Raw genomic sequence first — 24,809 nt, forward strand, 5'->3', positions numbered from 1 at the left:
TGGTATGGGATTCGACAACGATGCGGGCACAGTTGTCTCCAGCACGTATTTCATCGATTCTCTCAGCCGTAAAAGGGGTGAAACTAGGCCGGTCACTCACTGTGAAACAGTTTCAAAGACTGTTGGGTCTCATGGCAGCTGCGTCCAACGTTATCACTTTTGGCCTTCTGTACATGAGACCCCTGCAGTGGTGGCTCAGGACCAAGGGGTTTTCCCCGAGGGGAAATCCATTTCGCTTGATCAAGGTCACGCGGCGCTGCCTTCGTGCCTTGGTCATGTGGAGCAAACCTTGGTTCCTCGCCCAGGGCCCAGTGTTGGGGGCTTATTGTCGACGCGTTTTGCTTTCGACGGATGCTTCCCTCACAGGGTGGGGGGCGATCATGAGTGGTCGCTCGGTGAGAGGTCTTTGGCAGGACCATCAGGTTTCCTGGCACATAAATCGTTTGGAAATGATGGCGGTGTTTCTAGCTCTCAAGCACTTCCTGCCAGACCTGAGAGGCCACCATGTGCTTGTCCGCACGGACAATACATCGGTGGTCTCGTACATAAACCATCAGGGGGTCTGAGGTCACGTCACCTCTGCAAGTTGGCTCATCAGATCCTTCTGTGGGCCCAAGGGAAATTACTGTCTCTCAGGGCAGTTTTTATTCCAGGGCATCTGAATCAGGGAGCAGATATCCTGTCAAGGCAGGGGCTGAGGCCCGGGGAGTGGAGACTTCACCCCGAGGTGGTGGAACTCCTGTGGGAGAAATTTGGTCGTGCTCAGGTAGACCTTTTCGCATCTTTAGATTCAACTCATTGTCAAATGTGGTTTTCCCTCACGCACCCAGCTCCTCTCGGACTGGATGCGATGGGTCAGGTTTGGCCGAGGCTGCGCCTGTACGCTTTCCCCCCGATATCTCTGATTCCGGGAGTTCTGGAGAGGGTTCGCCAGGAAGGGGTCAGTCTTTTGTTAGTAGCCCCGTACTGGCTGGCCCGAGTCTGGTTCTCGGACCTAGTGTCTCTTCTAGACGGCTCTCCATGGGAGATTCCGATCAGGAGGGACCTGCTGTCCCAAGCAGGGGGCTCAATTTATCACCCTCGCCCGGAGTTGTGGAAACTGTGGGCTTGGCCCCTGAGGGGGCCGAGCTCATAGAGTCAGGTCTCTCGACTGAGGTCGTGGAGACCATACTCCAATCTAGAGCTCCCTCCACGAGAAGACTGTACGCTTTGAAATGGAAACTGTTCTCTACTTGGTGTGTAGAACGCAATTGTAATCCTGTTAGCTGCCCGATTGGTACAGTACTTGATTTTTTGCAAGAACGGTTTTCTGCTGGATTATCCCCATCCACTTTGAAGGTGTATGTGGCGGCTATTTCTGCCTACCACTCTCCTTTGGGTGGTTTATCTTTGGGGAGAGATCCCCTCATTGTTCGGTTTCTCCGTGGCACTTTGAGGCTTAGGCCTGCTCAGCGCACGAGAACACCGGCCTGGGATTTGGCCGTGGTACTGGAAGGCTTGGCTTTGGCTCCCTTTGAGCCCATTGAGGAGATTTCGGAAAAGTTCCTCACATTTAAGACTTTGTTTCTCATTGCTATTTCTTCTATTAAGAGGATAGGTGATTTACAAGCCCTTTCAGTTGCCCCTTCGTGCTTGGAATTTGCTCCTGGCATGGTTAAAGCTTTTCTTCACCCTAGGCCAGGTTATATTCCTAAAGTACCCACTAATGTGTCGGGTCCTATAGTTCTGCAGGCCTTTTGTCCTCCACCTTTTCTCTCTCCTGATCAGGAAAAGCTTAATCTGCTGTGCCCTGTTCGGGCTTTGGATGCTTATGTCCACAGATCTTCCCTGTGGCGTAAATCAGATCAATTGTTTGTCTGTTTCGGGTCAACTAAGAGAGGTTGCCCTGCCTCCAAGCAGGTTATGAGCAAGTGGGTAGTTGAGGCTATTACACTTGCTTACGAAGCGGCCGGTCAGCCTTCACCTTTGGCTGTCCGCGCCCACTCGACTAGGAGTATGGCGGCCTCTAAAGCCTTATTATCTGGGGTTTCGTTGCACGATATTTGTAGTGCGGCAGGTTGGTCCTCACCGCATACATTTGTTCGTTTTTATGACTTGGACCTAGGCTCCACTCCAGGGTCTAGGGTGCTTGTGTCTTAGTGTGCTATTCTATTTCATACAGTACAGGCATTTGTCATATGGTGTCGTGGGTATGGAGTTCCCACCGCGTTCCAAACGCAGCTTGAGTTCCCTTGAAAGGGAACGTCTCAGGTTACGTATGTAACCCTGGTTCCCTGAGAGGGAACGAGAGCTGCGTTCGCCTGCCATACTTCCTGCATGCCTGTGATCGACTTGCTTCAGGCCTTTTCAGAAGCTGATGCGGTCTATTTTCTGGGGTGCTTTATAGTTTCCTGGTCATGACGTCATCGCCCATGACGTCTTGTTCTTCCATTGGACAGATTATACACGTGCTTCACGACGCAATCACGCAGAGCGTTCCCACCGCGTTCCAAACGCAGCTCTCGTTCCCTCTCAGGGAACCAGGGTTACATACGTAACCTGAGACGTTTTCTTGCCCAACCAGTCCTGTAAAAAAAAAAAAAAAAAAAAAAAATTAACATTGAAAATGCATCAACTATTCCAAATTTACCAATATAGGATACTAATGTAGCTCTAAAACTCATTTGTATTAATCATCTTGTTAAATCATGGAAAGTGAGTGCCTTAGGCCAGAGTTTCAACTCCTTATAGTCTTTAGAAATAAAATAACATCCACTTAAACAAACAGACAGGAATGGGGGAGCAACTTACATATCATCAAAAATTAAACAATATGAAAGGAGGGGAAAAAGACAACTTTATAGAGTCGTTCATTCCTTATAATGCCCAATATGTTGGAAGAAAAACATTGGCATGCGTCAATGGTTAGCAAATTGAAAAGTTGACAATTGTTTATTGCATTTAAATTAACCTCTAAACATTACCCAGGTTGAGAACTATTGTTTTAGACAAAAAATAAAAATTATGTGTTCAATTTCATTCTTTCAATGTAGATATTTTAATAGTACAGTATTATTATTTTCTCTCAATCGCCTACGAATATAGCATACTGAAATGACAAGCAATACATGACAAGCAAAAATAAATATGCAGTCTGTGATCACAAATAAAAAAACATGTACTGTTCATGTGAAACAAGCCATGATTAGATTTAGATCTCATACAATTATACAACCACTGAATCACTTTCAGCTTTATAAGTCAATTGCGGTTGCTGGATTTGCTGTGATCTTCCTATAATTTTAAAAGCATTAACATTACATTGTTTCGCACACATGAAGCACCACGCCTCGCCTAGGACGTTCCGCACCGGTCTATCGCACATGATCGCACCCCGTTCGCGTCTGTATAGGCATTCTCATGTTCAGGGGCAACTGAATCAGCTACCAGGCAAAAGTTCACTTCAATAAAGAAAAAAGTGGCATCCGAGTTTGAAATCAGGTATTAAAAAAGCGCCAAAAAGAGAGTGAACTTCACTTACCCGTACAGCGGTTGTCTGAGATGTCGTCTTCTTCTTCAATCTTCAGCGGGAGAAATTTCAAAAGACGCATCACGTGAACCAACCAGAAAAGCTGCTGTTACCATGGAGATCGCGCCGAAATAAAACAATAGTTGACTGCTGTTTTAAATAAACTGTTATTTCGAAAAAAAAAAATCCAGATATTACATTTTTAACATGATTTTGTGGTGCTTAAAATAAAAAGTATGGAAAACTTAGACTTGGATGTGGATTTGTTTTTTTTTGTTTTGTTTTTTGTTTTGTTTTTTTTATTACAAATTTATAAAAAAAAAAACAAATTCAAATAAATCATAGGTCTAATACTTATCATGTTAGTAAATGTATATTTTTTAATGATACAGCATTTTGTAAACATTGCTGAAAACTAAATACTATATTCATTATTAATCATTTTTTAAACAATTGGACATATATTTTTTCACTGACTCATTTAAGTCAATTTATATTATTATTATTTATTATTAAAATCTTAACACCTTTTTCAGAGGGGTCGGGGTGGGGTAATCTTGCCTTGAAAATATAGTAGCAGGCTTATAATTGTCCAGTACACAGAATATGGCCCACAATCGCTACACTGATCTGGGCCACATACCTCCCATCCACAATCGGCCCAAAAGTTGTCTGCCGTCATGCACTGCCATCATTGCCACACTTGGCCCACAGTTGGCTGACAAGATGTGGGCCACACACCTCCCATCCACAATCGTCCCAGAAGTTGTCTGCCGTCATGCACGCAGTGCCATCATTGCCACACTTGGCCCACAGTTGGCTGACATGATGCATGCCATTGCCGGCAACACGCCAGCAGTGCCATGATGAGGCCACATTTGGGCCAAGTCTGTTTGCTATGTGGGGGTCTTTTAGGGTCTTTCAAGGATCAACCCTGCAACAATGGGACTTGGTGTGTTTTAAGAACCCAACTGATATCTGTGTTCCCTGAAAGTCTAAGTATAGAATATTGTCGACTGACAATAGGATAGATAAATAAATAAACAAAATACTTTGACAACAAAAGCTCACTTCACTGTCAGTGAAGCAAGATCCAACCGCCATGTGCAATCCAACCGCCTCAGCCCGATGTGCAAGCCACCTTCCATGTCTGACAAAATACAAAAAGACAACAATGAGAACAAAGTTGTGCAGAATACTGAGTCCTGAGCAAGGACTGTCCCTAAAGTTAGTTTACTAAAAGTCACTCTGGATAATGGTGTCTGCTAAATAACAAATAATAATAACTAATAATGTCATGCTGAGAAAAAAGCAATACTTCCATGAATACTATTAACAACAATATTATTAATATAACGTAGAAATAAGACTTACAGCAGTGAAATCAACGGGTTCATTCAATACGATGTGTAGGGCATACTGAAACATTCATTTTACAATACATTTTTGATATAACAGAGTGGAGACAGACTGATAAAAGTCCAATAACTTACCATAATCATGAAGACCCGACAGGATGTCATATCGAGTTGATGGGAGATATGCTGAAATGGCAAATTGCATTTCGAAAAACAAAGAAATCAATCAGGACGTTAAAGTGTTCCGAAAACAAGACAACAAAATACCCTTACTTTGTTTTTTTTTTCTTTCATTTTGATCCAACGGCCTGGTGCTGCTGTTATAGCAAGTTTCTGCGACATGAATATATGTTAAAGAAAAGAATGATTTGTCCAACAGCACCGCTGAACTGACTGCAGTGAAGACAATTTAATAACTTATTCAAAACGAGCGGATAAAACTGCTATAGTGAAACTGCGCATGCGCGGGGTAAAACTGCTGGGGTAAAACTGCGGCTCTGCAGTCAGACCCTTCTCGTGTTTGCTGCTGGATGAAAAATTAAGAGAGGGAGGTCACATGTGCACTGTCTCTAATATAGCCTGAGAAAGTTCGTAAGGGTTGGCTGACCAATAAGAGAGGTGAGATGTCTGAGAGGGAAAGTGGCTCTTAGTTGATTTATGGTCTTTGTCCCAAGCATGCTTAGACTGTTCATACATGCTCAAATAGATATGACAAATCCACATTGCATTCTAAGAGAAGGTGATGTACATCAAAGTGTGAGTCATTAAATGAGGATTAATTAGATTAATTAACTCTCTTGGCGTAAAATCTCCTTATCAGCCCTGTAACATGAGACTGTTTCTGCCCTGAGGAGTTTCATAAACCTTTGTATAATGAATAATTAGTTGTCAGGAATGAGAGAAGGAAGCAAGGTGCAAATTAAACTCTTTATTTATAATAAAAGTAGTAGTCAATAACGTCCAGAGAAGACAGGTTAGTGGCGCAGGGACCCCGATGGCCAGATGAACTTGGTGAAGTGCAGCGGTGTGGTGAAGAGAATAATACAACGTAAATCCACAGGAACATGAACAGGAACAAGCTCTTTTTTTTTTTTTTTTTACTCTTTCAGACTGACTGCTCTCTCTGATGTGCCAAAATGTTTTCCTTTTACATAATCATTTTGCACATAATTAATCATAGTTATTGCTCTCCTTCCCTCCAGCCACCACCACTTTTCATGTATATCAGGGTTGTAAAACTCAGTTCCTGGAGGGCTATAGTCCTACAGAGTTTAGCTCCAACATGCATATTGTTATGGAAATTTTGTACCTAGATCTTAAATAATAAGTATACATGTTTATTTCTTGCAAGAAAGGCAGTTCCCACACAGACAGAGTCTGATATGAGAAGGGCAAAAGTCTTCTCACTTTACAGAGTTTATATACAACAAGATGTACCCCCTCCTATTCCTACTTAGGCTCCTGCACGTACACAGTTTCAGTTCCCCTTTATCACATATGCCTCGCATTGTCTCATGCTTAGTCTTGTGCTTAACGCACCCTAAGTTAGTTATTGTTAAAGAAGAGCACAACTTTCTGTCCTTTTGCCCTGGCCTGTCTGACCTATTTGCATTTTTCCTGACACATCTTTTTCTGAGAAGGCACATCTATTGTTTAAAACATCTCTATCTAAAACAAGCAAACATCTATGTTTTATAAAACACACAAGCAGATATATATATTCAAAAAGAAAAGATACATCAAAAAGAAAAGATAATATGAAATATATGATTGGTTCTTCATTTACAGCCTCTTCTGTTAGAGGATACTTTATTTTAAGGATTACTTCATTAATGACAAGTTCTAACTTGGTCATCTGTCTAGTTCCATTTCTCATATTTGTTATTTATTCAGACAGTCAGGTTTTTGACACACATACATTCATCTAAAGTACAGAATGTCTTAGTACATTATCTCAGAGATTTAGCAGATAAATGGTCAAATGTCAAACCATGGTTAGCTTAATATTCAGTTTAAAATTTCCCTTACAATATCCACACATCCAGCTTCCTTCAGTCTTTGCTCTTCTGAACTGTACACACACTGAACTAGGTTTTATTTGTTATACAAATTCTGGAGTCATTGGTAAATCTTGCTAAATATTTTATTTCAGTGAATCGTCTGCAGCAGGCAGATGTATAGATACACAATTTAACAAATGCCTTTTTAACATACAAGACAAGTTAAAAAGGATTGATAAATCAGTTTAAGTGTTTCACATCATAGCAAATTTTACTGTTTCAGATAACTCATTAAAACATGGCAAGTTATTTTATTCTCATTCAATCATCTCAATTGTCACTCTAACATAGGTTATGCTATCCTGATATTCTTCAGACGCTGGCCTAAATTCTTCCAAAGCTTTAGCATAATCTTCCAGAGCTCTCTCAAGTTTATCACGCTCAATACTTCCTTCAACGGCCCCAACAATCATATCAATCCCAAATAACAAAAACCCAAGCATAACTACACCTGCATGTGCATATAAAGTCAGAGATGAGGCCAGCAGTTTCTCATACAGCTTCGGCTCCAGCTTCTCCTTCAGGTGTTGGTCAATCTTCTCCACTTCTGCCTGGATCTCATGTATGCGTCCAATGATCACCTCACAGTTCTCCTTCACAGTAGCTTTCTCGTCCAGGGCAATCGGACTGAAGGACAAATGCAAGTGCTCATTAAGAGTCTCTATGAGTTGGTTGGTGGCACGGAAGTTGCCTTTCATCAGATGTAGAAGCTCTTGATGCTTGCGGATAAGCCTCTCCCTTCTTTCAGGGTTTCCAGGGTAAAAGATGTCACTCCAAGACATTTTCCTTTAGGATCATCAAATAAAGAGATAAATTATTATTTAAGAACTTTTTTGATCAAGCACTGTTTTTGAAATGATATATGAAGAATATGCTAGCATTTTTTCCCAAAGATATAAACTGATTTTGACTGAACATACGGTTACTGATTTATGTTGATTTTCGGTAAAATAAATCTTTATAATCTTGAAAGTGATATTTGCCAAAATCAGACACAATCACCTTGCAGGCATTTAATAAGTCAGAAAATTTCAAACCGGAACGAAAACAGATAGGATATATGCACAGTCTCTTCTTCTCAACAAGGCGACATTTATCTAATAAAAAAATGTAAAATCAGCAATATTGTAAAATAGTATTCTAATCTTTAACAGCTGTTTTCTGAAGCCCTGAACCGCAGCATTACATTTTTATTAACGATTACGAGAATAAAGTCCTAGCAATACAAGATTGAAGTTGTAATGTTTGGAGAATAAAGTTAAAATGACTAGAATAAAGTTGTAGTTGTTTAAGAATAAAGTAGGTTAGTGGGCCTATTTTGTGTGAATAAACTTGATTATTTCACAAGAGGCAATAGATATATCATATGAATAGTGAGCCGTTCCAACAGCATGGGTGTGGAGCAAATTAACCGCATCAAATAACTAACTATAACTAATTAACTAAATAAATCTGCGCGGTAAAGTTCATTTAACTTTGTAAATCAGTCAGTTAAACGATTTGTGGCCTAATTTAAACTTCAGAACATTTCTTATTACTATTATTAATGTTAAATACATGCGAAGAATTAAAGCGTGGACGCCACAAAACCATTTTTGTGAGTAAGTGTACAGTAGTTTTCACACAGTCCCTTCCCTTATATACAGTAGCAAGGCAACATCTTAGTTTGAGGCATAATTCTAATAGAAATCCAAGATGGCGGCATGAATGGTCTGATGTGTGTTTGTCCCCTCTATCTATACTCATTTATACTCATTTAGTTTGCTTTTTTACTCATATATGGAGTAACTTTTTAGTGGATTCTATGATTGAGCTCTGGTTTTTTTTAGATGAAATAGTTTTATTGGATTATGGACTACTTTGCTGCAGAAAAGCTTCCATCTCCAGGCTCTACTTGGATCCTGAGGCCCTGTTAGCCTCTCTAGGCCCTGGCAGCCCAGCTACCATCCCCAGGCTCTGCTTGGATCTTGAGGCCCTGGTACAGGACCTAGCAGCCCAGCTACCATCTCCAGGCTCTGCTTGGATCTTGAGGCCTGGTAGCCTCTCCAGGACCTAGCAGCCCAGCAACCATCTCCAGGCTCTGCTTGGATCTTGAGGCCCTGGTACAGGACCTAGCAGCCCAGCTACCATCTCCAGGCTCTGCTTGGATCTTGAGGCCTGGTAGCCTCTCCAGGACCTAGCAGCCCAGCTACCATCTCCAGGCTCTGCGTGGATCCTGAGGCCCTGTCAGCTCCTTCGGGTTTTGCTAACATCATCTGCTAACATGGCTCTTCTTTTAATGCTGCTTTGTTCATTGTTTGTGCAAAATCTAAGATCAGGTGATTCAAACTGGGTGAGTACATCTTACAACATTTGTGGCTCTTTGGACATAGCCTATGGATTTAACTGCTCAGTTTTTGTGCATTCCCCTCAAATGCCAAAAGAGTTGGCAGAGGACTTACATTTAGCCTGGTCTCTACCCAGAGATATTCTTCAGCTTCAAAATCTTTTGATTTTAAATGACTATTTTGCATATGATGACAGACATTACTGGGACTCCCATTTTAAAAACTCTACAGATTGTTCATATACTCATGGTAAACAGAGATGGTTCATATTTTTGTTGCTGCTTTTATCTGGCAATGTGCAGCCAAATCCAGGCCCTGAGTTGCAGCATATTCCATTGCCATCTGATGTGAAATCCATATCTGGTCTGAGTGTAATTCACCTTAATGTTCGCAGTTTGTTACCCAAAATGGATCTGCTAAGAATTTGGGTGAATTTAACAGATGCTGATATTGTTGTGCTATCTGAAACCTGGCTGACAAAATCAATCATTGGAATGGGTGATTATAACGTGTTTCGTGCTGACAGATTAAGGAAGGGTGGGGGGGGGGGGGGGTTGCTATTTATGTCAAATCTAAATTGAATGTGAAGCTAGTCCATTCAGAATCAATCAGTAAGCAGCTGGAATTTTTGGCAGTGAAGGTGGAGTTGGCCAAGGGCCTTTATGTTACTGTTGTTGGGTGTTACAGGCCTCCTTCTGCCTTGAGTACTGCATTGCAGACTCTTATTCAACTCTTATCCAGATTGGACTATTCTGAAATTATTTTAGCAGGTGACCTAAACTGGGACTGGCTGAAACCTTGTTCAGATGAATTTAAGTCATTTTGTGATTCTGTCAATTTTACACAGTTAATCAATTCTCCCACTCGTTTAAATCTTAAGTGCCATGAGAATTCCACCTTAATTGATTTAATTTTGACTAATGTTCCGCACAAATTTTCTGCTGTTGGTGTTTTTTGCAATGACCTAAGTGACCACTGCGTTGTTGCTGCTGTAAGGAATACTAAGATGCCTAAATGTAAACCTCGTGTAGTATGTAAGAGGAATCTAAAAAAATTTAATGAACAGGGCTTTTGCCATGATTTGTTTAATTGTGATTGGAGTAGAATAGAGCTGATTCCCGATGTGGAGTCAGCCTGGATCTTTTTCCAGGATAGTTTTTTGCAAATAGTAAATAGACACGCCCCACTAAAGAGATTCAGAGTTAAGGGGCGGGATAATCCTTGGTTTTCCTCTGAGCTTGGAAATATTCTTCATGACCGCAATTTAGCGTGGACAAAGCAAGAAAAACGGGCTCTTCGTCTGATTGGCTTGTTTTTAGACAGTTAAGAAATAAATGTTCTTCTCTTATTAAGAAAGCAAAATCTGATTTTTATCTGTCAGCCACTACTAACACCTTAAATGATCCCAGAAAATTCTGGAAGGCTATTAAATTACTTTCTCCAAACAAAGATAGTATTAATGTTCCTTCTTCAATTATGAAAGACTCTGTAGTAGTTCATGACAAGCTGGAGATATTGAACCATTTTAATGAGCATTTTATTCAGTCTGGTTCTTTGTTTGACACTGCTTGTCCATATACTGAGACACCTTGTAGAGATGTACCAGTCTCTACAAGTGTCTTCAATCTCACTCCATTTTTGGTGGCCGACGTTCAAAAAGCCCTAAAAGGACTGTGTGGCGAGGGGTGCGTGGTTTGGCGAGATCTGCAGCGGGAGAGCGAGGGCGGAGCCAGGCGGTGAGTAAGCGGGTCAAGTTCAAATGACGAACACCTGTCTGTGATTGCAGTAATTGGCGTGAGGAGACCGCATATAAGCAGCCCTGGCAGACAGCACTGGTAGAGAGAGACTGGGAGCTCGTGCACGGACCGGCCAGACACGACGAGTGACGTCTTCATTGAGATTGAGCCGAATGCGAAGCTGTAGCCAGCGGGAAGAGTTCGTTTTGCCCATTTACTTTCTGTTTGTGATTTGTTTCTGAGTTACGTTATCGTGAGCGCGGAGTGCGCTGTGGAAAGAGTGGAAAAAATAAAAGTGCACGAGCCCCAGATATCGCCGACCCTGTGTCTCCTTCCATCACCTACACTTCACACAGAACGTGATCTGTATTACACTGGTACCGAAACCCGGGATGGAAGGGGAAGCCGCCGCCAGACAGTCCATGCCAACCCCATTTGCGGAGGTCATCCACGCGCTCGCGGGCCTCCACCAACAACATCAGAAGGCGTTGCTCAAGCTGGAGGAGCAGCAACAGCGCCGGTTCGAGGCGCTCCTCCAGGGCCAGAAGGAGGACCGCGAGCAGTTCCGGAGCTGGTTGGACCGGGAGGTTCGAGACCCGACCACGGCCGCAGCCATGCCTCTCCATAAGATGGGTCCCCAGGATGACCCGGAGGCGTTCCTGGACCTCTTTGAGAGGACGGCTGCGGCCGGGAAATGGCCATCAGCGGACTGGCCCATGCGGTTGATCCCGCTGTTGTCAGGAGAAGCCCAGATCGCCGCTCAACAGCTGCCAGTCCAGAACCTCCTGGTCTTTGAAGACCTGAAGCGCGCCATTCTCCAGCGGGTCGGCCGGACCCCGGAACAAAGTCGGCGCCGGTTCCGGTCACTGGAGCTCGGCGAATCCGGCCGACCCTTCGCCTTCGCGCAACAGCTCCGGGACGCGTGCCGCAAATGGCTGGTGACCGAGGGCCGCGACGTCGAGGGAGTCGTGGAGCAGGTGGTGCTGGAGCAGTTCGTGACACGACTCCCGAAGAAGACCTCCCAATGGGTCCAGTGCCACCGCCCGACGTCGCTGGACCAGGCCATCCAGTTGGCAGAGGACCAGATGGTGGCGTGCCCGGGGGTCGGCGAACCCTCATCTCTCTCTCTCTCTCTCTCTCCCCCCCTCTCTCTCTCTCTCGTCCTGTTCCTACTCCCAGGTCCCGAGGCGGCATCCCACCGAGACCGGCTCCCAGATGGAGAACTGGACCGGGACAGGACCAGAGCTGGAGGACCCGTACCCTACCTCGGGAAATTGCTCCCTCCTCCAGCGCCGCAGAGGGCCCCGGGCCCGCGCTCTCCTCACGCCCGTTACCTGACCCGCTTCCCGCCACCGGGGTGGCGGGGAAGCCTGGGCCGGCCTGCTGGCGGTGTGGGGACCCCGGGCATTTCATTGATCGGTGCCCCATGATGGAGATCGGGACGCTGATCAGGGTCCCCGACGAGCTGCGGGCCGCCCTCGACCAAGCAGGGTTATACCAGATTCCAGTAAGTGTAAAGGGGGGTAATTATCAGGCTTTGGTGGATTCAGGTTGTAACCAGACCTCCATCCACCAAAGCCTGATCCATGCGTCGGCATTGGATAAGAGCCGCATGGTTAAGGTGCGGTGTGTGCACGGGGAAATAGTGGGTTATCCCCTGGTGCCAGTCACCATTCAATTTCGGGGCCAAAAGCATAGAGTTGAGGTGGCAGTTAACCAGCACCTCCAGCACCCGTTGATTTTGGGGACTAATTGGCCGGGGTTTAAATCCTTATTGGCGTTTCTGTGCACGGGTGCTCCGGGGAAGTATAAAAAGCAGGACGGGGGAGCGTCGGTGCAGGCTGGGGAGGCTGTCCCGGGGACCGCGGGTCCTGCTCTGGAGGAACGGAGCGCGTCTGAAGAACTAATTTTTTCAGAGCGCGATGATTTTCCTCTAGAGCAGTCCCGGGATGAGACGCTACAAAACGCGCTTGAGCAGGTCCAAGTGATCGACGGGCAGGCTGTCCATCCGAACCAGCCGCTCTCCTATCCATATTTTGCTGTAATCAAGGATAGGTTGTATCGGGTGACCCAGGACCCACATTCAAAGCAAGATACAACTCAATTGTTAGTTCCAAAGAGCCGCCGGGAAATGCTTTTCCAGGCGGCTCACTCTAATCCAATGGCTGGGCATTTGGGGCAAACAGCTACACTAAATCGTATAATGACCCGATTTTTTTGGCCAGGCATTCACGAGAATGTGCGCAGGTGGTGCGCCTCTTGTCGCGAATGTCAGTTGGTAAATCCACCGGCCAACCGAAAAGCACCATTGTGCCCGCTCCCTTTAATAGAGGTCCCCTTCGAACGAATTGGCATGGACCTCATCGGGCCATTAGAACGATCTGCACGGGGGCATCGCTTTGCATTAGTCCTGGTGGATTATGCAACGCGATACCCCGAAGCAGTGCCGCTCCGCAACATTTCTGCTAAAAGCGTCGCGGGTGCACTGTTTCAATTAATCTCCCGGGTGGGGATCCCGAAAGAGATTCTCACCGATCAGGGCACGGCGTTTATGTCACGTACTATCCGCGAATTATACGAATTGTTGGGCATTAAATCGATTCGCACCAGCGTCTATCACCCACAAACAGATGGTTTGGTGGAACGGTTTAATCGCACATTGAAATCCATGATTCGTAAATTCGTGCAGGAAGACGCCAAAAATTGGGATAAGTGGCTAGAACCCCTCTTGTTCGCTGTACGGGAGGTCCCCCAAGCCTCCACGGGGTTTTCCCCCTTTGAGCTGCTCTATGGACGCCAGCCCCGCGGGGTTCTGGATGTCCTTAGAGAGGCTTGGGAGGACGGACCTTCAAATAGCAAGAACGAAATTCAGTATGTCCTGGACCTGAGAACAAAACTCCACACATTGGGGCGGCTCTCTATGGAGAATTTGTTACAGGCTCAGGACAAACAAAGTCGGCTGTACAACAGGGGGGCTAAACTACGCAAATTTGCACCGGGAGATAGAGTGCTTGTATTACTTCCCACATCCAGCTCTAAATTACTCGCCAAGTGGCAAGGACCCTTTGTGGTCACACGGCGAATTGGGGATCTTAACTATGAGGTTCTTCGATCAGACAGGGACGGGACACATCAGATTTATCACCTCAACCTCCTAAAGAAGTGGAGTGAGGCGGAGTCTGCGATGCTGGCGACGGTAGTGAGTGGGGAGGAGGATCTCGGGCCAGAGGCGAATATAAAGTCTCGATCCGCTACTCTGGCCATTTGCGGGGATCACCTCTCACCGTCCCAGATCGCGGACATTCAAAATTTGCAAACAGAGTTTGCTGATGTGTTCTCGCCCCTTCCTGGTCGCACGAACCTCATACAGCACCATGTTGAGACCGACCCGGGTGTGGTAGTGCGCAGCCGGCCGTATAGATTACCTGAACATAAAAAGAAAGTGGTACAGGATGAATTGGAAGCAATGTTGGATATGGGGGTAATAGAAGAATCCAACAGTGACTGGGCGAGCCCGATAGTTTTAGTGCCTAAAACTGACGGCTCCGTGCGGTTCTGTGTGGATTATCGCAAGGTGAATGCTGTATCGAAATTCGATGCATATCCAATGCCGCGGGTGGACGAATTGCTCGATCGGCTCGGCACTGCTCGCTTTTATTCGACACTGGATTTAACGAAGGGCTATTGGCAGATCCCCTTATCTCCAATGTCTAAAGAAAAAACTGCTTTCACGACGCCGTTCGGATTACACCAATTTGTTACGCTTCCTTTCGGTTTGTTCGGCGCACCGGCTACCTTTCAGCGTCTGATGGACAGAATCCTCCGGCCGCACGCTGCATATGCCGCGGCATACCTGGATGATATTATCATCTATAGTAACGACTGGCAGCGGCATATGCAGCACCTGCGAGCTGTCCTCAGAACGCTGCGAGGGGCTGGGCTCACGGCCAACCCAAAGAAGTGTGCAATTGGGCGCGTGGAAGTTAGGTATCTGGGCTTTCACTTGGGTCATGGACAGGTGCGTCCCCAAATTGACAAGACGGCAGCGATTGCGACCTGTCCGAGACCTAAGACCAAAAAGGAGGTTAGACAGTTCCTGGGGCTAGCAGGATATTACAGAAGGTTTGTACATAATTATTCGGACCTTGCTAGCCCGCTGACTGATTTAACTAAAAAGGAGGCGCCAGATACCGTTCAGTGGACGGAGCAGTGTCAGCAGGCTTTTACCCAGATAAAGGCAGCCCTGTGTGGTGGCCCGCTGTTACAGGCTCCTAACTTTTCTCTCCCTTTTTCCCTGCAGAACGACGCATCGGACAGGGGGCTGGGCGCCGTCTTGACCCAGGAGATAGAGGGTGAGGAGCGGCCGGTGCTGTACATTAGTCGCAAGCTCTCGAAGAGGGAGACCATGTACAGCACCATTGAGAAGGAGGCTCTCGCCATTAAGTGGGCTGTTCTCACTCTCCGCTATTATCTCCTGGGCCGAGAGTTCACCCTCTGTTCGGACCACGCTCCCCTGCAGTGGCTCCACCGAATGAAAGATACCAACGCGCGGATCACCCGTTGGTATCTAGCCTTACAGCCTTTCAAGTTCCAGGTGATCCACAGGCCGGGTGCACAGATGGCTGTGGCTGACTTCCTCTCCCGCAGGAGGGGGGGAGAGGGCTGCAGGCCGGACGGCTCCCCGGCCTGAGTCGGGCGGTGGGGGTATGTGGCGAGGGGTGCGTGGTTTGGCGAGATCTGCAGCGGGAGAGCGAGGGCGGAGCCAGGCGGTGAGTAAGCGGGTCAAGTTCAAATGACGAACACCTGTCTGTGATTGCAGTAATTGGCGTGAGGAGACCGCATATAAGCAGCCCTGGCAGACAGCACTGGTAGAGAGAGACTGGGAGCTCGTGCACGGACCGGCCAGACACGACGAGTGACGTCTTCATTGAGATTGAGCCGAATGCGAAGCTGTAGCCAGCGGGAAGAGTTCGTTTTGCCCATTTACTTTCTGTTTGTGATTTGTTTCTGAGTTACGTTATCGTGAGCGCGGAGTGCGCTGTGGAAAGAGTGGAAAAAATAAAAGTGCACGAGCCCCAGATATCGCCGACCCTGTGTCTCCTTCCATCACCTACACTTCACACAGAACGTGATCTGTATTACAGACTGGCTCCTGAAAACCCCCCAGGTCCTGATCTTATAGAGCCTTATTTCCTAAAAAATAGCTGCTGACTGTGTAGCACAGCCTTTAACGTATCTTTTTAACCTTACTTTGGAGAGCAACACTATTCTCAAAATATGGAAATCTGCATTTGTTTGTCCATTATTGAAAGGGGGTGATCCGTCAAATTTAAATAATTACAGGCCAATTTCTAATTTGTCTGTTTTGGCCAAAACGCTTGAATCCCTGGTGAGTGATCAGATGAAAGAATTCTTGCATGCACAGGACGTTTTATCCCCAGTTCAGTCAGGTTTTAGAAAAAAACATAGTACCATCACAGCTGCAATGAAGGTGATAAATGACATCTCTGTTGCTCGTGACAAGAAGCAGCACTGTGCATCACTTTTTATTGATTTGTCAAAAGCTTTTGACACGGTTGATCATGATGTTTTAAAGATTAGGCTTTTTAATTCGGGGTTTTCAAAGAAAACTGTCTCTTGGTTCTCAAACTATCTTAGTGACAGAACTCAGTGCATTAAGCATGATGGTGTTCAATCTGATTTTTTACCAATCCTTAAAGGGGTTCCACAAGGCTCTGTATTAGGCCCTATTTTATTTACTATTTATATAAATAATCTTAATCGGAATGTGCCTGGTGCAAACTTTCATTTTTATGCAGATGACACAGTTATTTACTGCTGTGCGCCCTCTCTTACACAAGCTATTGCACATTTACAGAATGCCTTCAATATGGTCCAACAAACCTTGCTACAGTTGAAACTTGTGCTCAATGCAGACAAAACCAAATGTATGCTTTTCACAGGTCATCGGAATAGATCACTGAATATTCCCTCAGTGATTACCCTTGATGGACGTGAAATACAGACTGTTACAACTTATAAGTATCTTGGTATTGTTATTGATGATTGCCTATCATTTAAAGGCACACTATGCACTCTCTGGTTTTTTTTGTAAAACAGTGACCTCTAGAGCCGCTGTGGTGTACTTGCACTGTCGTAAATAACCGTTATTCCCCTGTTATTGCATATCTACTGAACTACTGTCAAGTGCTAGACTGCTTTTTAATAATAAAGTTGCCTATCGCGTTTGCTGGCTTATAGCGTTTTTACATGATTTCTGCAAAATCAGAAGTAAATAGCCTATAGTGTATAGGCTACTGTATAATTTCATTCATGTTTTTTGATTGTAATGTAAACATTACAAAATGTCAGATGACATCAATCAAGTTAAATGTACGTCGCATTATTTCATAACATTGGACGTTATGATTTCATTAGACATGATTATTACAACTTATCATAATAGCAAATTGTGTTCAATTATTTACAACCTCTAGGCTTATATATGTCCTAATAATTATGTGAGATATTGACTATGTCCTCATGGTAATCGCAAGAATCAACATCAACAGCGTCAAGATTTGATTGATTCATAATCAACACAATTTGAAGTTACAGTCGGGAAGTGTACTGTTAGTCAGATAAACTTGATAAGAAGTTATCTATAGATCCGTCATAAGAAATCCGAACCAGACACAGGACTAAAGATACGTGATAAATACACATCACAACACCTGAGTTCAGCTGGAAAACTAGCTCTTGTGGAAACCTCGGCAATAAAACATAACGAAAAAAACAACAAGACTAAGAGAAACGACTGTTTTTAGGAAGTCTGCTTAAAGCTCTGGTAATCGAAAGCTATAGACATATGTGAGAATTATTGAACTGGTCTAATTATCAACAACGGATGAATGAACAGCACCGTAAAAAATTACATACCACAAGCTAGCGCAGCAACATACAATATAGAAACAAGTATACAAATACAAACAAGTTTATAAATAAGAGATTTACTTACAAGTCCATCAACAAGATCGCCAGGTCAGCATCGCAGTTACAATCCAGTGCAGCTTTTAAGCTCGCGCCAACGAGTGAAAGCCCGACCGAGTGGACTCTTGTCCGGTTTCTAGCACGGTCCGATTCTCTTTCCCTTTTTCGAAAGTAACTTCATACAGTATGATGTTGTTGATGCGTGTGACGTTGTTGCCGTAAACCATTTCGTGATTCTCCCGAGCTGTGTCAGGGGCGCCACTCTCAAACTTGCATGGCTGGTTTTTCCGGCGGCGTCCCCCCCAAGCTTTCCTACCAGGATGATTCGCCCTACTATGACTTTGTTAACCACCAAAACGACTTTGAAGCTGTTATATTAAGGTACAGATCTTGCATAGAGTCCCTTTAAGCCTCATGTTCACTGTCTATTGAGAAAGTTGAGGCTAAAATTGGGTTTTTACTTTCGAAATAAGTTGTGCTTCTCTTTTAATGTTAAAAAACGTTTAGTGGCATCCACTTTTTTATCTGTGTTGGATTATGGTGATATATTATATATGCATTCATTGTCACGTAATGATCAGGATGCAAGTGCAAGTAACAAACTTAGATTTATTAAACAGTTATCCAGAATGACAAGAAATCAAGACATGCCAAAGAACCAGGTAACAATGACAATGATCCGACAGTTAACAACCCAACAGGAAAGGCTTAAATAGACAGAACTAACGACTAACAGATGTAACAATGATCATGAGGTAATAATCAGCTAATCAGTCCAGGTGATGACAATCAGTGCAGACACACACACACACACACACACATGAATGGATCATGGTTAACCAACCATGACAGTACCCTCCAACTAAGGAGTGGCTTCCAGACACTCCATAAACAAAAACAAAAATCCAGGTGGGAGGAGACCCTGAAACAGCCCTGGGGGAGGGATGGAGGGCTAGAAAACCAAGGCAAGACCATAGAAGCCAGGGTGGAGCCAGACAAATAGGAAGCCAAGGTGGAGCTGGCCAAGCAGGAAGCCAGACTAATACTGAAATCCAAGGGGGTGCTGGAGGCAACAGGAACCTAGGTAGAAGGAGAAATAGAAAAACAAGATACACAAAAGGCCTCTTGGCCAAGTTAAAGGGTTCAATATTCGCCATCTTGGGTGAGGCAGAGGGTTCAGGTTGTTCGTAATCAGCCATCTTGTGTAGGGCAAAGAGACTAGAAATCTCAGGAACGGCCGACCTTCTGTTCAGGACAGGAAACACCGAAAACTCAGACAATTCGGCCATCCCAGATGATTCAGCCATCTCGTGACCAAATTCAGACGACTCGGTCATCTCGTGAACAGACTCCGACGATTCAGCCCTCTCGTGAACAGACTCCGACGATTCAGCCCTCTCGTGAACGGACTCATCCCTCTCGTGAACAGACTCCGACGATTCAGCCCTCTCGTGAACGGACTCCGACATCTCGTGAACAGACTCCGACGATTCAGCCCTCTCGTGAACAGACTTAGAAGACTCAGCCATCTCGTGAACAGACTCAGACGACTCAGCCCTCTCGTGAACAGACTCCGACAATTCAGCCCTCTCATGAACAGACTCAGAAGACTCAGCCCTCTCCTGAACAGACTCCGAAGACTCAGCCATCTCGTGAACAGACTCAGACGACTCAGCCCTCTCGTGAACAGACTCCGACGATTCAGCCCTCTCCTGAACAGACTCAGAAGACTCAGCCATCTCGTGAACAGACTCAGACGACTCAGCCATCTCGTGAACAGACTCAGACATGGTGACGGCTATCTCAGGAACTGGATTGAGCATGGCGACAGACATCTTAGGAACTGGATCAAACATGGCGATGGCCATCTTGGGTACTGGTTCAGACAAAGGCTCATGCAGGTTTAGCTCTACCGCCTGCATAGTTTGGTGCTCACTACACCTCTCCAAAAAATTATTAAGATGGGACCTCCTCCTCGATCTCACCTCTAAGGACAGGTAGTCAGCTCTCACACCATCAAAAACCTTACTCATCTCCGTCGACAGCGCTTGAAATGAAGCACAGCATGGGTGCTGGTTCTCCCATATAGCAGTGCCCCACAATGCTGCTCGACCGGTGAGCAGAGTCAATACGAATGCCACTCTTGAATTCTCTGTCCCGAACATGCTGGGTTGACTAGACAGATACACATCACACTGATTAATAAAGTCTTTGCAAGAGTTGGGCTCACCCGCGTATCTCTCTGGGATAATTAAGTTCGTCTCCATTCGATCACTCGACTCCGCAGTTGTAAGAAGAACCGACGGTACAGGTGTTACAATAACACTCCTCAGACTCTGAACCTGCCGTGTCAGTTCCTCCATCTGTGTTGTCAGTGCCAATGTCTGACGCCTCATCTCGGCTTCTCTCTGCTGATACTGTTCCCTGCGGGAGGCATCGAGATTGAGGAGTTTCAGGAGAGCCACGGTACTTGCTGCATCCATATCGGGTCGGATCATTCTGTCACGTAATGATCAGGATGCAAGTAACAAACTTAGATTTATTAAACAGTTATCCAGAATGACAAGAAATCAAGACATGCCAAAGAACCAGGTAACAATGACAATGATCCGACAGTTAACAACCCAACAGGAAAGGCTTAAATAGACAGAACTAACGACTAACAGATGTAACAATGATCATGAGGTAATAATCAGCTAATCAGTCCAGGTGATGACAATCAGTGCAGACACACACACACACACACACACACACATGAATGGATCATGGTTAACCAACCATGACATTCATCTGCTCAATGCCTTCACATGATTGAAGCAGCCTATCATGCATCGTTGAGATTTATTACTAATTGTAAAGCTCGCACCCATCACTGTGAGCTGTATTCTCGTGTAGGGTGGTCTGGTCTGACAACACGGAGGCTTTGTCATTGGTATACATTTATATATAAGGCTATTCTTGGTGTGCTACCATCTTATTTATGTTCGCTTCTTATGAAAAAAAGTGTTGGTAATTACTCTCTCCGTTCTCAAGATGTTGTTTTGTTTTCTGTCCCACATGTCAGTAGGCTACTGTGTTGGGTAAAAAGGCCTTTGTTTATTCTGCTCTCTCTACATGGAATTTACTGCAGAACAACTTAAAACTTAGTAAATTGATTCCTTTAAGTGTTTTTAAGTTGAGAATGAGAAGTTTTGAGTTGGACTCCCTCACATGTCAATGTTTTCGTTGAGATTTTATTTGTAAGTGCATAATCGGGTTTTATATGTGTGTCTTTGTACGTATGTAATGATGTGATGTAATTTTGCTGCCTATCTTGGCCAGGTCTCCCTTGCAAAAGAGATTTTTAATCTCAATGGGTTTTACCTGGTTAAATAAAGGAAGAAAAAAAAATTCTGCAGCTACAGCAAAACATGATTGTTTCAGAGCAGCCTAAATTTTCATTCTAGTTGTATAGTTATACTCATAACGTTGTCTTTGTAAGACTGTAGCTTCCATAGAATTCCAGCCAAAATTAAATTAACTTTATCTTGCAGATTTAACTAAATTCTCCACAGCCACGCTGATTCAAATATTTCAAAATATTATGACTTTATTTTCGTAATTTTTAAATTTTTCTCAAAATATTTTGAATTTAATCTCGTATTACTGCGACTTTATTCTCGTAATCTAATTTTTTTATGTGGCGGTTCAGGGCTTCCGTAATTACTACAGTCTTCAGTGTCACAGGATCATTCTAATATGTTGATTTGCTCCTCAAGAAACATTTATGATTATTATCAATGTTGAAAACAGCTGTGCTTTTGTAATGTTTTAAATGTATTTACTGTCACTATTGCTCAATTTAATGCATCCTTGATGAATAAAAGTATTAATTTCTCTCTTTTTAATCTTACCATGAATGTTGGAATGAATAAGAGAGTTCTTTCAAAGCATTATATATCATGCTTTTCCCAGCATTAATGATCAACATTACAGTGATTTCAAGTAAGCTGAAATGAACTTTATCTGCTATCAAATACTGCTGAGGATTGTTCTTGCTTACCTGCCTTTATTCTGAAGCTCTAAAGACCGTTTGAGCCGTAGTTTGATCCTCTGATGTCTCCTGAATGAGTTTCTCAAGATCTCTAACACCCCAGTCAGTGCAGACACGTTTTATAGTAGTCTATGCTGATGCACTGCTGCATCACACAACTGATATTATCACTACTACTTTCAGTATCACTTTCAATATGATGCACAAACTGCTTACATGCATGACTCAGCACCATAGCAATTAACAGTAAGTAACGGGATTGTTGCCAAGGTTGCACTGAATGATTAAAGGAGTAGTTCACTTTAAAAAAAAACTTTTGCTGATAACTCACCCCCATGTCATCCAAGATGTCCATGTCTTTCTTCCTTCAGTCGAAAAGAAATTGAGTTTTTTGATGAAAACATTCCAGGATTTTCTCCATATAATGGACTTCAATGGGGTCCAAACGGTTCAAGGTCCAAATGAGAGTTTCAGTGCAGCTTCAAAGGACACCAGACGATGAATAAGGGTCTTATCTAGGACCCTTCGAGTCATGACTCGAAAAAAGATTCGTTCATTTTGATGAACGAGTTTGAACAGGAAAGTCACGAACACGCATCACAGAACAGAGCAAGGCGAGCATTTGAGCTTATAAAACTTAAACTTTGTTATTTATTTTTGATAAGACCCTTATTCATCGTCTGGTGTTGTTTAAAGCCCTTTGAAGCTGCACTGAAACTCTCATTTGGTTCCCATTGAAGTCCATTATATGGAGAAAATCTAAATGTTTTCATCAAAAACCTTAATTTCAACTCTTCGACTAATGAAAAAAGAAAGACAAGGACATCTGACATGGGGGTGAGTAATCAGCAAAAGTTTTTTAAAAGTGAAAGACTAAGCTTTTGCCCTTGTTTGAGCTCTAACATGCCCTTGTTTGAGCTTGAAGATGCAAAACTTGACGTAGGTCCTCTTCTCTAAAAAGTGCTCCTTGCCCTGCACTTCAACCACCCCGTCCTCAGCCTCTACTTCCTCGGACCCTAATAGCACGGCCTCTTGCACGACCTCCTCTGCTTCGCCCTCGACCCCGGATCTGTCCTCGAGCTGACGATGCGGTAACATGACATCATGACTTTTGCGTAAACAGACACGCCACTTTCAAGTCAAGTATAATACGCATTTTGAGCTATCCGCATGTATGTGTGTATGTCTACGCCGTTAAATGTCCGAGCGAAACAAAGCAAAATGTAGATCTACATCTGGGGAGCGATATTTTTTTCCTCGGATGGTAGGGGAAGACTCATAAATGCCATTAACCCCAGTGTCCTCATCAGAGTCAACAGTGCTTTCATCATGGAAACTCTAATGGTGCGTTCACACCGGACGCAAATAGCGCGTCAGGCGCGAATGATTTCAATGTTAAAGATGCCATATGGAATAATTGAGGTGAAAATATCCAAAAAATGAGCTACACACATCAAAAGAATGAGAAGAAATAAGTGCAATGATGTCATTAAAAAACTGGCAAGTTATAGTGCTGCCGAGATATAACCTGAATTAGCATGCTAAATTATTAGCCCCGGCCCGGCAGGTGTCGTAATACCAGTTTCGGCCATGGGAGGCGGTATGCGGGCGGGCAACATAACCAGCAGCCAAACTGCAGTAACACGAGTAAGTCGCGCCGGGTTGTGTAAAACAGTTACAAACTGAAACAGGAAGTGTTTCTGGACCAGTGTTGTTTACATCTTTTGAAATGGTCTATAATCATATTTTTTTAATGAAAAGGATTTAAAGTGCTTGCTGTTTTAGTGCCTCTACTAGTGCTCATTTCTGTTGGAAACTGCAGTGATATACGTATTGGTACGTATTTTACGTTTGTTGCCTCAGTAGCCTTGGTTGAGACTTGCACTACCGTCTTTAATTTGTTTACGCTAATAATACAAACAAAATGTTGTGTTTTTCGTAAAATAAAGAAAATAAAAATGATGCACGTTCTCCCGTCTCTCTCAATGTGAAGTTCATTCTGAAAAACAGAAAATGCTTGTCACACGGACTTGAGACGTATTTCTTTACAACGCTTCGAGTTTCTATTTTTAAATTCAGTTCAGTTCAGTTCAGATACCTTTATTAGTCCCCAAGGGGCAATTCAGTTTTACAGCCAACCCATCCATAATAGTTAAAATACAGATGTAAAATGATGTAAATTATATCATAAACTAATATTCTATGTTTAAGTAATCCGTATGAAAGCAGCAACATGTCCTAATTAACTCTAATGTGACCACGCCCACATGCAAGAGCTGTTCATATGCAAATGATCCATGTGGAGGAAAGTGAAACTGTTAACGGCCTCATTACCTCAAAACAAAGAATCTCTTTGATTTACCTCAGAAGAATTGGCTATGTGCACAACCGTAGTTTCGAACTTCCGCTTTTGTCAGAAGTTGGCGTATCAGTTTCCGGTCTACGTCTGGTCATCCGCATCCACTAATAAACAAACAAGATGAGTGCTGCTGTTGGACGAAAAAAAAAGAGTTCTTAAACACATCTAAGTTTCTTAGAACTGTAGTGGATCTAACGTCCGTTTCACACCCGTTTGCAGTGTGTGTTGCGGTGCAGGAGCGTGCTGTTAGTGCGTTCACATATTATGATGCGTTTGCACAGTGAATAACTGATCCGCCGCTGTACAACAAACACATACTTAATATTTGTATTATTTTTTGCGCGTCGATCAAAATGTCTTTGTGCAGCCACTGCGCACGAAGGTTGGTGTTTATCAGGAAGCAGTAGAAGCTCAAATGGCTGTTAGCGACTTGAAGCA

General features: G+C 44.0%; 1 protein-coding gene across 1 annotated transcript; it reads right to left on the bottom strand.

Moving 5' to 3' along the window:
• Positions 1–6,743: 6,743 nt before the first annotated feature.
• On the bottom strand, positions 6,744–22,155 carry LOC148997235 (single-pass membrane and coiled-coil domain-containing protein 3-like). Its single transcript, XM_089132466.1, has 2 exons — positions 22,022–22,155; positions 6,744–7,712 (listed from the first exon to the last, which is right to left on the bottom strand). Exon 2 carries the CDS (start codon positions 7,706–7,708, stop codon positions 7,184–7,186), a length of 525 nt encoding a protein of 174 aa, XP_088988592.1. The 5' UTR covers positions 7,709–7,712; positions 22,022–22,155; the 3' UTR covers positions 6,744–7,183.
• Between the last annotated feature and the right edge of the window lie 2,654 nt (positions 22,156–24,809).

The sequence above is a fragment of the Pimephales promelas genome, chromosome 2 (genome assembly GCF_988280905.1).
Source record: "Pimephales promelas chromosome 2, fPimPro1.hap1.1, whole genome shotgun sequence".
Classification (NCBI taxonomy): Eukaryota; Metazoa; Chordata; class Actinopteri; order Cypriniformes; family Leuciscidae; genus Pimephales; species Pimephales promelas.

What these genes read in the sequence shown, in the direction of transcription:
- LOC148997235 (XM_089132466.1), bottom strand. Translation starts at nt 7,708, where the DNA reads ATGTCTTGGAGTGACATCTTTTACCCTGGAAACCCTGAAAGAAGGGAG.